The sequence below is a fragment of the Labrus bergylta genome, chromosome 10 (genome assembly GCF_963930695.1).
Source record: "Labrus bergylta chromosome 10, fLabBer1.1, whole genome shotgun sequence".
In the NCBI taxonomy this organism is placed as follows: Eukaryota; Metazoa; Chordata; class Actinopteri; order Labriformes; family Labridae; genus Labrus; species Labrus bergylta.
Genome location: NC_089204.1, coordinates 24338015 through 24351680, shown reverse-complemented (window position 1 = coordinate 24351680; position 13666 = coordinate 24338015). Strand labels below are relative to the sequence as shown.

Here is a 13666-nt window from a genome sequence, read left to right as displayed (position 1 = left end):
TCAAATATTTGCGTGAGTGTCATCAGGCCTCATGCGGCTGTGTGTTTCAGTTATGCAACTCCGACATGTTTATCTATCGTCTATCTGTGCAGCGCTCCACTATTTGTCTGAGAGATGCTCCAGCTGTAAACGAGCCCTGCCTAGAGTAAAGCAGTAAGTCTAGCCTGGTGCTGACAGCCACTGGTCTGGGTTAAATGATAACCTTGAACAGGCCACGGTGGCACAGACCGCCTTATTGTCCCTTCCCCTCCCCCTCAAATACCCCCTCCAGCCAATCCGAGATGGGATGAAGGCCTTGCACTTCTTTCAGCGGCTCTTTGACGACAGCGAGGCATAAGCCACACACCTGATAAGTGATACCCGTTAAGTTTTATAGTCTCCGAGCTGTGAATGAGCGGGTGTCTGCCGTCTGCTTATTTATGGGAAGCTGAATGGGCTGGCAAGGGATTTTGTTCTTCCCCACCAGACTGAGCCTCAGGTGTTTGCATGGAGGACACAGTGAGTAGAAAAAGTTAAACCGCAGGGGTCTGCTTTCCATCTAAATCTTCAAGGACATTCCCAAAGTATTGCTGAACATTACTGAAAGCACAGAAAGATGTGCGCTTTGTCATCAGTTGGCCTCAAATGAAGAAGAAATCCCAGTATATGATGATGATCTAGCTTGTTACTGTGTTTAAAAGCAGGCTATAAACTAAGAGAGGGCGGTTCAGCTGCAGTACATACTTGTAGTAGCTGGTACAATGGGCGTAGATACGCAGCTTGTCTCGTATGACTCGTCCTGGTTGCGGTTTTCTCTGTAGTCCAGCCACCCGAACAGCCAACACCCTTGGACCAACCAGGCGCTTGAAGACCAAAGAGAACCAATAATCCTGCAAAGGTAACACCATCAAACACAGTCACACACAAAAACACATTTGACTTTTATGACAGTCATTTTATCGTCATGATGCTCAAGGCAGGTGTCACCTGTTTGTTGTTAAAGATACAGGAAAGCAGGCAGGTGTGGGGAGGCGGTTTTAAAGACCTGATCTCATGACAGTCGGGAAATTGTTTGAAAGCATTGCCAACTGTGCTGTAGGTAAATACACAGCTAAATGGAAAACAAGGGTTTTATTGCAAGAGACTTTTTATTACACTTGGACCATAATAGATTCTTAATTTCCTTTAAAGGAAGTATTGCTAAAATGTCCTTTTTGTTTATTCATCCAAGAAAATGTCATGGTGATTGTCCAAAAAGATAACATTTCCAAAACTGTGAGGATGCATAACGTGCCAGGAGAGCAGCAGGTCTATCACAAATAAAAAGGAGAAAATATTTCACATAATGTCAGCTTCAACTATGTCAGCACTTTGACACCAAACATTCAGTTGGAGCTGATCGTCCTGTGCAACATGTCACATAGTATCCAAGTACCACACTGACCGGTTTGGAATTGACAGGTCTTAAATGTGACATTTTTACAAAATATTTTGCTCTATCATGAATTGATGTTTTGTGTTATCATTGTTGAGTGGTCCACCGTACTGAGCCTCACTCTAAAGACTACACAGACTCAACACCTCTCCGAGAGACCCAGAACAACATGTGTTCCTCAGGAAGTTCCCATGCAATCCTGCATATGGCAACATTTAAGGGCTTCTTTTTTCCATGCAGGCTTTAACTTAATTTGCTGCCAAGGCATCGAAGAAGGAGAGCACAGTATGGAACTGTATAGTGTTGGCCACAGGCAGAGGGATGGGTGGATGCACAGAACTGTGATCTCCGATCATTACACAGTGTATAAAACAAAGAACAGTTATGAGACTACAAGTTGTATTTGTGTAAGATAGCTGGAGTGATGTTATACTCTTGATTTGTGTTTAAATTTCAAAACTCAAGTGAAAGAAAACATGAATGAATTCATATATATTACCACTACCGCTGTGTTTAAATCCTGGACCAGAAGAGGAAGTGATACTTGCATGATACTGAAATTATTTGGGAAATACCCTCTCTAGTCCTAGATCTTAAGAGGTCTGTCTGCCTGCCGGTTTTCCTGTCTTGCTGACCGCCTGTCTTCCTGTCTTTCTCATCTCATCTTGCACCAAACTACAATGGCCAAAAAGGGGCAAACACACTGCCACAACAGACTGCATATTCAAAAATTATGCAAACACATACAAAAAAACACGTGCAATGTTCCAAAACAAAACCCACAATGGACATGTGCTGCAAATGATAGAACATGACAAGAAAGCCAAACAAATACATCAACAGCAGACGAGCTGCAAAAGCAGAAATGACGCAAAGTCAAAAACACTCATACCCAGAAAAGAAATGCAAAAGAAGAATGCTACAAATCCAGTGAACTTAAAGGAGGTTTGCCAACCCTGGAGGTGACGATTACTGTAAATGGATTCTGGTTAAACAACCCAACAGTTTTGATGCTCATGACTTACTTCGAGAAATATATAGAAACAACCCCTTCAATGTCCAAAGTATCACTTAGCAACTTACCTTAACAAAGCATTCAGAAACCATGTCTCTATAAATATAACCAAAGCTTAAGTTTTAGTGTCAGATTTTTAAACTGTCTTCAGTGAAGCTTGGTGCTCAGAAACAGCTGTGTGGATGTCTGTCATTTTGTGCTTTGATAATCAATAAATTATTTTATTGCTTGTCCTCTATCTCTCCTGTGAAATAAAAGTGTATCTGTTTTCTGTTGTTCTTGTTTTTGACTTTGCATTTCTGTATCTGCAGCACATTTGCTTATAATGCATTTGTTTAGGCTTTCCACAGCCTGATTTTCATATGCAGCAAGTCATCTTTTTTTTTTCTTATTGATTTAAATTTGTTTTTGAATTTTCATCATTTCTGAATTTGCAGCCCGTTTCTCCAAAAAAATATATTTTGGCTCTTGTTGGCCAACAAACCAACCCCTCCATATGTGCAGAGGAAGACAGACAAAAAGACGGACATCATCATTCAATTAACATGCAACACAGACCAAGAAGCAGAGAGAAAGACAGGAAGGCACAAGAGAAGCAGTAACATGCCAAGAACTCCAGAAGAGTAAAACCATACACCCGAGACCAATCAAACCTCAGCTGCACAGTCTAGGGAATAAGAAGACATTAACAAGGGGAATAAGGATTAACCTTTAGTGTTTAGCTAAATAGCCTAAATGAGAGTCAGGCTGCCTGGCTGGGATGCATTGAATACGAAACAATACTAAGATCAAAGAATAGTTTTAAACTATGACACTGCAGTGATTTCTACATGTCCGTATCTAAAAATGAACTACATCCATGAAAAGCAGAACAATACTCTAATTGAGTTTCCCATAAGATAATAAAAGATAATAGCTTTTAAAAATAAACAGAAAACAACCTTTGATATGGAAACAATACAGTATGTTCAAATATACCCAGTGCATTTATTTGGATCTTTTAGGGTTGGAGAGTTAAATTTGAGGAGGAGCACTTTTAATTTGTAAATGGAGGGACTGCTTTGTCTACCTGTTTTATTTTTATGCAAAGCCTCGTGACTAGACAACTGTATTTGTCCACCTGAAAACACCCCTCCCTTCAGACCATTATAAGGGCAAGCTTTCCCCTACACTAAATACTAACATGAATCCCAGACAAAAGCATGCCTCACTTTGGTTTAGGAGTTTACAACAGACCTCAAGAAGCACACAACAGGAATGTGTGGATAACAACAACGAAAAAGGAAAGGGAAGGAAAATTGGGACCTTAAAAAGAAGGGATTAGTGTTGAAAAACAGTGGTTGAGTCATTTAGTGGACGACAGGCTTTGACTGGATTCTTCTAATGGGGGGTTATACTATAGCAGAAGGGTCCAAGTCATAAATTTCCCATGCAAAGGACACGTTGGCCCTGCAGTGAATTCTCTCAGCAGGTTGGCTGGTGCAGCCTTCAGACATCCAGCCATGTTAAAAGCATTTTGATCCCGACGGGGGATCATCATTCCCAGAAAAATAATGGAGAAGAAAAAGGGAAGAAAATGAACTCATCTCGATTGTTTCATATTGTGTCGTTTAAGCAAGGCGGCGGAAAGGGCGTACTGGGTAGAGAGAAAAAACTAATGGAAGTAAGGAACTAAGGAAGGATCATGATCCCAAAAACATTAGCAGCTAAAAATGTTGTCTTTGATTGCCTACTTTTATTCTACATGTGTATTCTTTGTAGAGCTATTTCTGTTTGATGGACACAGATGAAGGAATCAAACTTTAAAATCCTATAATTTATGCTTAATGTAGAAACCATGATTTACTGCATACATCATCAATGTAAAACTTTAACCCAAGCTCTGCATCAGCTTGTTAAAACCCCTTTTCTATTAAGTAAATAAATATTCTTATGAACTTGTCTGGGGGTTGCATTTGATCAGTCCTTCACACTTGAAATTCATTGTTTTCAGCAGAATGAAATCAGTTAATTTATATATTTTTATAAAAGAAATAAAGTATCAAAGAAAATCACATCTTCATATTTGAGTATTAAAAAAAGTAAAGTTAAAATCTTTATATCTGCCTCTTGCACATCTGTGTGGTTCTTGTTTCGTGTTTTTCAGATGATAAAAAAGAAGTGGTTTTGACTAAGCTTGTTGTATTTCTGTTTTTGTAAATTCTGGACTAAACCACAGAGGAACCTGGGATTGGGCTGGTTTCATTTCAAACAGTGTCACAGACTATTTTACAAACATGCCTGTGTATCAGCATCTCAGGTTGCAGATCTCTCAGCGGCCGACAGTCCCGCACAGAGAAGCACACAGTGGCGATGGGGGATGAGGGGAGCAGTGACACTGTCCTGAACAACTGACAAAAGGCTAAGGTTTCATGGCATTTCGCCCCCACGTCTAACCAATCATCACCACTAAACGCCTTTCATCTCTCCTAATAGCTCCCACGGGAAAGAGCGAGAGGTGCCATCGTGGTACTGGGTCTGAGGTCCAGACTGTAACAGGTCTGGTCTGGTTAGTTCAAGAAGACATGGCTGAAATTCACCCTTCCTTATCATAATGAAAATAATCTAACAGCCTTGACTATGATGGGAAACTTACAGGTAAAGGGTTAAATTGCTGGTCCACAAGATGTGTGTATCCATAGTCAAAGAAAGAGTGACGCAAGACGACATCGATCCCCTGCAGAGCAGCCATACCCAGAGTGTTTACCCATCTGGAATACAGGAACACACAAAGGGAGAAAGAAAGGAATTAACATTTGATGCCTTTGATTGTCATGTTTCCAATAAAAAAAAACACATTGCAATGGGAATAAATACTTTTCTCTTAACAAATATTAAAGATTTCTTCTGCAGTTGGTTCAGTTCAGTATATTTAGAGGTAGGGTTATCTACAGAAAGCATCACTGTATGATAACAGGACTTACAGAAAGCCAGCAGCGTATGTATCTGAGAGATTACTGACGCCCCCTGCCCACGCTGGCCCCAGTCCACCCAGCCACACCTTCTTACCAGGTGTATGTGTGTTCACAACCTGAAATCACCAATGGAAACACGGGTCTTTGAACAATATCCATGCTGAAATCAATTGAATTTTAGGGACTTTTAGGGCTGAAGTAAATGTTATAGGAGTCCAGCCAGCAAAAACACAATTATGAAAATATACATTGTAACAAAGACACACACAGAATAGTAATATACGCAAAGCAAAAACAAACAAAAAACAGATAAAAAAAACATTATCTCAGTGACTTTAAGCAGTTCTGCACAATAGAACCACAACATAAATGTACTTTTCTGAGTTTAGTTTGTGGGTTTGATTCCCTCTTTCCCTGGGGCATATAGCCTAGGTGCTGCTCGTCTCGCACCAAATGTTGGACACAGACATTTTACCCCAAGGCTACACTTTTGTAGTACAAAAACTTCCTGAAGGTCAATCAATAACTTGGTAAAGGAAGCCATCATTATCTTATGATTAAATGAAGTTTCTTAATTTTCTTCCATAAGTTCTCTGAAAGGCTTGATTGATGAAAATGAGTCATGTAAAGTGAAAGACCACGAAACAGTACAGATGTAGAACTGACCAGGAACAGATACAGAGCAGCCAAGAAATACTGATAGTTGACTGATTACATACATTATACTCTAAGCAAAGCATTCTGTTTATATAAATATTGTGAGATTTAGCAGAAGTTACATTTCAGGACTTTGAGAAAAATGTAGGTACCTTGGTGACTTTAGTGATCTGCTCTGTTAGTGTGTCCAACAAGCGAGTTTTTAGGAAATCCTCCACTTTGTTCACTCTGCCATCCATGTAGTAACTGTAATGCAAGGGCAGAACTGTGAGAGAAAAACACTGTGCACCCTTTACAACATGAACAACACATATATAGCAGCACAGGTGCTAAAATAAATAAACTGACATGTACAAGTTTAATGTTAATTCCCAATCCATTCATCCATCCATCCATCTATTAATCAATTTTTCCATCCACACTCTGCACAAGTAATTCAAATTTAAAGTTAGGACGTGTACTTCAAACTGCACAGAAAATCCCTTGTCTACTTCCTGTGTGTCTAAAATGTATGAAACAGAAAACAAGTCAAATGAAATCTAAGTGTCCGGTCAAATGGTATAACACTAGCTCTATTCAAACTGCCATTTTAAGGAGCGAATAGGACGAAGGGACTCTGTACCGTGTTCTGAGGTAGTAACCGAGAAGTTACAGGGGAGAGACTGGATCACCTGAGCCAGCCCTCCCCGCCCCCGTGAAGCACTGTGTGTTTGAGCATGTCTGACTGTGTGTGTATGTTGAGCTCCCGCTGTGTCGTGCTTCTGCAACGCCGACACTCAATGTGAATTCACAGACTGGGAGAAAAATATGACAACATTGAGGAAGCAATGTGAATTTACAAAGACATGATGACGGCTGAGCTTTGTTACGGTGCTTTTGCAGAACTGCAGTCGGAAATGGGCTACTATAAAAGCATAATACACGGCAGGCTTGGTCAATGTAACTTCAACTGTATAACAAGAAGTACACACACTAGCCTGGGTTCCCCATCAACATCGCTTTGGCTCATTATGGACGACAGGGTTTGAATCCAAACCACTGAGTATCCAGACATTGGTCTGATACATGTAGTATACAAAAGAGTGTTTTAGTGTTCAGGAACTGACATATTAAATAACACTTAAGAGCACTGACAGAACAATTATATGCTAAAAAGTGTGGTTGCATAAGAGAAGAATTGGTGACTTGGAAGCATGGAGACATAGGAATGGGAATAATGTAGACATCCATCTGTGTGTGTGTGTGTGTGTGTGTGTCTAATGTGTCCAGGATTAAGAGACAAACAAAGATGATAATGAGACATGACGTTAAGCATGATGAGACAAAGAGATTTTTTTGGTAGTTAGAACAACATCATCCCTCGGGGTAAAGCCTCTCCAAGAATCCAAGCAAGAGTCCAAGAGAGAAAAACAAGAAACCCCTTATTCTAGTCTATGTTTCAGGTCCCATAAAAACTGTTACATATTACTTGTACTGCAGAAGAATTCAGCAAAGTTAGCCAGGGTGAAAGTCTGGAAATGAAACTCCCGTGGTTGGAAACAAATAACAGCCTATCACTGAGAATATTATGTAAATGACTTTAGGGTACAGTTAATAATAAGGTGTTTAAAAAGTAAAAAATATTATAAAAGGATGCTACAGTAGCACTACATTATTACACCCAAATGACTGATAAGTCAGCTGGTATTACCAGGCTTATGTAGGCCTATCTCAGACATGTCTGTAGTTTCTTATTTTCCAATATGCAATGACATAAAAACCTGTTAATGAACAGAACCCATAAACAGACATTTTACTTTGAGTGGTTAAGAATATATGTTCTCTGACTCTGTTCTGAACAATACTCCCAGCGCTGTCTGCAGCACAGCATGTAGAATATATTGACTTTGTACAACAATAAAACTTTTACCAGGTAGCGAAGGTTTTACAAATCTGTGCTTCGTGGCAAATCAGATTTCTGTTTTGAATATTCTGGACAACAAATGTTATCAATAAAAAAGAAGATCAGCTCATTTCAGTCCTGTGTGTTTTGTTGATATTTGAGTTTTTCTTTCAGTGATTGAAGTAAAATCTACATAAAACTATGAAATGTAATGTACACATGGACTAAAGTTAGGTAAACACTGATAGTAAACAAGACTAGTTTGAGTCAAAAATGAATCAAATGGGGATCAGTGCAAATGGTCAATCACTTAGTGAATGATGAAACCAAACAACAGAGAGATCATATTCTCATGGCCAAATCTGTATCACAACATGCAACATGTCAAAAACCGCTGGGAACAGATAATTTTGTCGTTGAAGCAGTGTTGCAATCTGAGCTTAACCTGGTTGAAATTTTCGTCACAGTATTGGGAAAAGTCCCCGGCTCCTGGCCTCAAACTGTAAACAACACACAGATTACTTCATAAATTCACACAAATCATTTGGTTATCCTGTCATCTTTCCAGAGAGCTCACAATAAGTCTTCAGTGCAGCTCTCAGCCGGAGGAATTCCAGTTCATATATGGAAAACGTATTAAAGATAGTCGAAGTTACTCTGCGCCCTGCAAACTGTACGACATAGAGTTTACAGCTTCAGTCTTTTAAAAGTGTCAGTTAATGAGGCAAGATTGAATTTCTTCTCAGAACAAATATTCATGTTAATTCAAGCAGAAAGCCCATAAACAGATGAAAATAAAAAGATTTATAGTATTTTGACGAGCCTTGATTTGATCAATGTTTGGTTTCTATAAAAATCACTCACGTCCAACAACTTTTCCTTTGTTCATCCACAATGGAGAATGATACTTTAACTGCCAAAATGACAAATAAAATCATGAAAGCAACAACTCTGTGTCCGAGTATTTTCAAGTCAACATCTCCTTGTTCAGCTTGTTTTCCACTGCACTCACTGATTGCCACAACAAAAGGCGATAATTGATAATACTATGTAGCACGACATAAAAGTAGTACAAACTAAATAAATAGATTTGATGATTGAGATGAATAGAGGCAGGGGTGGAATAGATCCTGAAAACCGCTACTGAAACTAAAAGTCCTGATAGTGCTCTGAAAATCAAAGGAAATGGTGGAGAGAAATGGATCCTTTAATACAAGTACTCGCAGAGGACACTCTTACAAGACTTTGACAGGGATGTGCCTGTTAACTAAAAAACTGCATCAAGTGCAAAGCTATGCACATATACTGTGTTTAAAATAACTGCTACTTCATTAGGATAAAGCAACCTGATACACAGACCGAGTGATATCTATTTCTTTATTTAAGCTGCCTTTGTACTCATCTTTACTGCAGGAGAGGGCTGGAGTATCCACAGGTCACAGGTGACACATTCTATCCCTGTCTCAGAGTGTTAACATTGTTATTCTTTGACACATAAAAGATATGTTTTTGTTGTAGTCATGTATCTTAGTACCACAAAGTGAAATACAATTTAAAACCGATTAAGAATATTGGCTTGCATTGATTTCCAGCCTCTTCTTCCTTAAATCGATGATCACAAAATACATTCTTTTTGTATCGTAAAGTATTCTGCTTAAGTCTTACAAGTGGAGTCTTACTTCACACCAAAAGTCTAGAAATGACCATCTGGTGAAGTAAATACATTTGGGGAAAGCAGAGAGGAATCAATGTAAGAAGAGGATGTTTTCATTGATGTGCACCATACTGTAGGTAATCACTACAGAACATTTGAAAGATATGAATCACCCCCCTAAATTTACAATCCCTCCAAGATTTTCAAGCTAGAAAGAAGAAGATCACAAATCTTTAGTGAGTCTTTCTGTCTGCCCTAAGCTATAAATAACCTGCACACCATGCTCTATCTATGGCATGCAGAATCCTGTTTGTGCATGTGTATGTGTGTGTATTTCAGCCTATGTTTGTGTAGCATGTTAACTAGACAGAGTGTAAAAACAAATTTCCCCTCGCGGGATCAATAAAGTATACATTATTATTATTATTATTATTATTATTAGAACCCCTGTTATGTGATGAATAGGTAGAAAAATGTGAGTATTATGTGTCACCATGGTCAGTTTAATAACACCACGTTGCTTCAATCAGAAAAAAACTAATGAAGGTAATAACAAAGTGAATGCTTTGATTTTCTCTGAGGCCTCACTGCTAAGTACAAGTGTTCATTTTTTTAAAAGCAAAGCAGTTAAAGTGTACCTTTCATCACTTCATAATTGAACCAAGTTTAGGAGGTTTTCTTGTTTAACACTCAGATGTTCACACCACTTATACCTTACAGCTGGAACAATTAGAACTAGAGCATCAAGTGTGTTGCTCAGGGGCATTTAAACAGCAAATCGTAAATTTGTCCAGTTCACTTTTTCTTTCTCATATTTTCACAGCAAGAACTGGCAGCGGACTGATAACAAAATTTTCCATGGCTTAATGTTCTCACCATGCTACAGCCTCTGTTAGTTAGGGCCGAACAGACAGACAGTCTACGGCCAGACGCGCTCCTTCATGAGGCCGAAATGTGGGGCTAACAATAGCTTTCTAACATGCACACATTTTCAACACTTGTTGCTGTTTTGATCTTAATGTTGACCATCTTACAGTAGTTAAGTGTGTTAGCAAGCAACATTTTGCCACACAAACAATTAAGAGATCAACAAAATCATAACATTTTGTTCCTCTTGACATGAATATCTTTACCACATTTTGACAGAAATATATCTGATATCTGTAGAGATATCACAAATGTCTGAATCCCAAAAAAACACTAATCAGGGTTCACCAAATAGCTTTTTTTTAAATGTTCTTTGCTGTCACATAGTTGTTGTGATGTGCCAGCAAGGACCTTATGAAAGACTGACTAAAATACAGACTAATGCTCGTCCTTCCTGCTTTAAAGGAACGTCATTAACAACTCAACAGGGACATGTTTCCAGACAAAACATACTTTTTGTGCTGAATAATTCATAGATCACTATGTAATCTGTTTACAATGGAACCATGTTCTTCTTTTCACTTGTGGAGAAATATCTATGAATACTTGATTTGTATTTTATGTAGAGTGACAATCAAGAATTAAATTCTATTCATTTTTATTATTTTTATGTACTTATAACTAGAATTCTTCTCATGCAAAATAATCTGTTTATGGTTTTATCTCTGCTCTTTTCTCTTTTATTCGTATGTTTTATTCTTGGGTATTTGTCTGGCTGCACGGTCGTGCAGTGGTTAGCGCTGTTGCCTCACAGCGAGGAGGTTCCTGTTTCAAATCTCGTCGGACTGGAGTCGGGTACGCCGGCTTCCTCGCACAGTCCAAAGACGTGCTTGTTAGGTTAAGTGGCGACTCTGAATTGCCAGTAGGTGTGAATGTTAGTGTGGCAGGTTGTCTGTCTCTATATGTCAGCCCTGTGATTGACTGGTGAACAGTCCAGGATGTACCCCGCCTCCCGCCCAATGACAGCTGGGATCAGCTCCAGCCCCCCCACGACCCTGAACAGAAAAAAGCGGTATAGATAATAGATGGATGGATGGATGGATAGTTTTTATGTATGTGTTTGCTCTTAGTCTTGTACTGTGATTAAATTTTACATTTTACTGCCTGCCTTGGTTGTAAGCACTTTGGTCATTATTGCTGTTTTTGAAATATGCTTTGTTAATACGTTGACTTGGCTTAACTTAGATGCATATCACTTGAGATTTTTTTTTCAATCATTGAGATAAAATATCCCTTTTCTTTGCAAAAGACACATCTGGGTTTAAAGTATCTGAAAGTAACACTGAATAAAGTTTTACATCAAGGCATGTAGGCAACCATTTCTAGAAAATACATAAGTAAATGACAAGAACACTCTTTCTACTCTATATAATTAAATAAAATCAGAATCAGCTTGATGGCCAAGATTGTTTGCACATACAAACATTCGATTGCTAACTTCATTTTGTAGAGAAATGGAAAGAGAGAGAGGGACAGACTGATCATGAGCAGTAACTAATACAGGATGTGGTGAATGTGAAGCTTCAATGTTGTGAAGCAAACATCATAACATGAACTAACCACACGGATTGTGGACACGGATGTGCACAAATATTTCACCGTAGAACATAATGTTTCATCACCACGAGCGCCTACAGGCCACCTCTGCCTTCATCTACAGACAGACACACACTTTAGAGTCAATGCTGCTTAGCCGACATACAACGTTTGATTCAAAACAACTGGAACCAGTTGCAGAGGAGTTAAACCTGTACCGTAGACGTGTTAATGAGTGTTCTACACTTTTATAGGTTTGGCTTCTTTTGTAGAGGTCAGAGTTTGTGTCACGCAGCCTGGTTAGACAGGAATCCGCACCTCTAGTGTAAAACGGGCTAATTGACCGAGGGAATGATCCAGAGCATGTGGTTTAGTTTCAACTGTTTGGGTGGTGTTTTTCTGACAGCCCTGCCTCCTTCCTTTTCTTCTAATTTCTCCTAATTAGATGTGACCTTCACCTAAATGGCCGCTCACTCAGACACAGGGCTTGTCTGAGCTCACAGTGGGTGTGTCCTTTGTGCACATTTTACAAACGCGTGTAAAGAGGCGCAGATAAAACACGTGGGAAAGATCAAACAACCGATACGTCTGTAAGCATTCCTAATGGATGTGCAATAGACAAACAGCAAGTGTTACTAATTTAACACACACACACACACTTTCACAAACACATCTCTCCATAATATGCATTACTATCTGTCTTAGCAATGGTGTTAGCAACTGTTAGCAATAGCTACTCCTTACATGTGTTGATAATGGTATAAAACCACAACATGATACGTGCTGTAAGATTCATTATTAGTTTAGTAGTCTAAGCAGATTAATTCTGGGTATCTCTGGAGACAAGATAATAAAAAAAGAAAAAAAAGGGTAAAATACCTACTGTTGCCACGTAACTGCGTCTACAACAGAGCCGGCATCCTTCATGAACCTGAAAGTCAGAAAAAACAGAGTTAATTTTACTTGGCAGCTAAAGAAACCTGAGTCTTACTTTCACAGTCATGGCCATTCATATTTGACCCATAAAGACTTGAGAAGTGGAAATATCACAAGCATGTTTAAAGAAGGGACAGAGAGGATGTAAAACAACATATCCTCGTTTCACACCAAATTATTTGGAGAAGGTGATTTCTTTACGTTCATTGCACAAAAACTTGCATGGCTGCCCCACTATGGTAAGTACAGTAGGTTCACACTGAAGCAGAACGTTTAAATTCTACCTGGTTTATGTGAATTAGATCATAGTTTTCTGGTGGCAAGTTGCCTCTACCTAATCCTTAAATAGGTAGACGATCAGTGTGCTGCAGGCAGAGCAACATGCATGTGGTGTGACTAAGTAGTGATAAAACAAAGTGGCTCACTAGTGGAAAAGCTTTTAAACAAAGCCTCAATTTATCCTGATGTTGATTTTTTGCTCGTTTTCTTTCTTAAAACTAGTTAAAGTACATGAAACAAATGACCAAGTCTGTATAGCCATATACTGTAGTCTAGCTTCTGTGCCTACTCTCTGGCTTGTCTCTCAATAAAGGGGCCACGCTGACAGGCATCTCCTGTGGCTACTTAGTATTGACAAGTACCTTATACAACCCCTCTTCAAAAATACCTAACTGGTCCTTTAACCACAAAA

At 39.0% G+C, this 13666-nt stretch overlaps 1 protein-coding gene across 1 annotated transcript in view; it reads right to left on the bottom strand.

The window, feature by feature from the left end:
* The window catches only part of hpse2 (heparanase 2), a 61231-nt gene that overhangs the window by 7502 nt on the left and 40063 nt on the right, over positions 1–13666 (bottom strand). Inside the window, exons 8-12 of the mRNA XM_020650994.3 lie at positions 12923–12970; positions 6193–6286; positions 5393–5499; positions 5065–5179; positions 724–869 (exon numbers count right to left, since the gene is read on the bottom strand). Coding sequence (XP_020506650.1) covers positions 724–869; positions 5065–5179; positions 5393–5499; positions 6193–6286; positions 12923–12970 — 510 coding nt within the window. The remainder of the gene's footprint in view (positions 1–723; positions 870–5064; positions 5180–5392; positions 5500–6192; positions 6287–12922; positions 12971–13666) is intronic.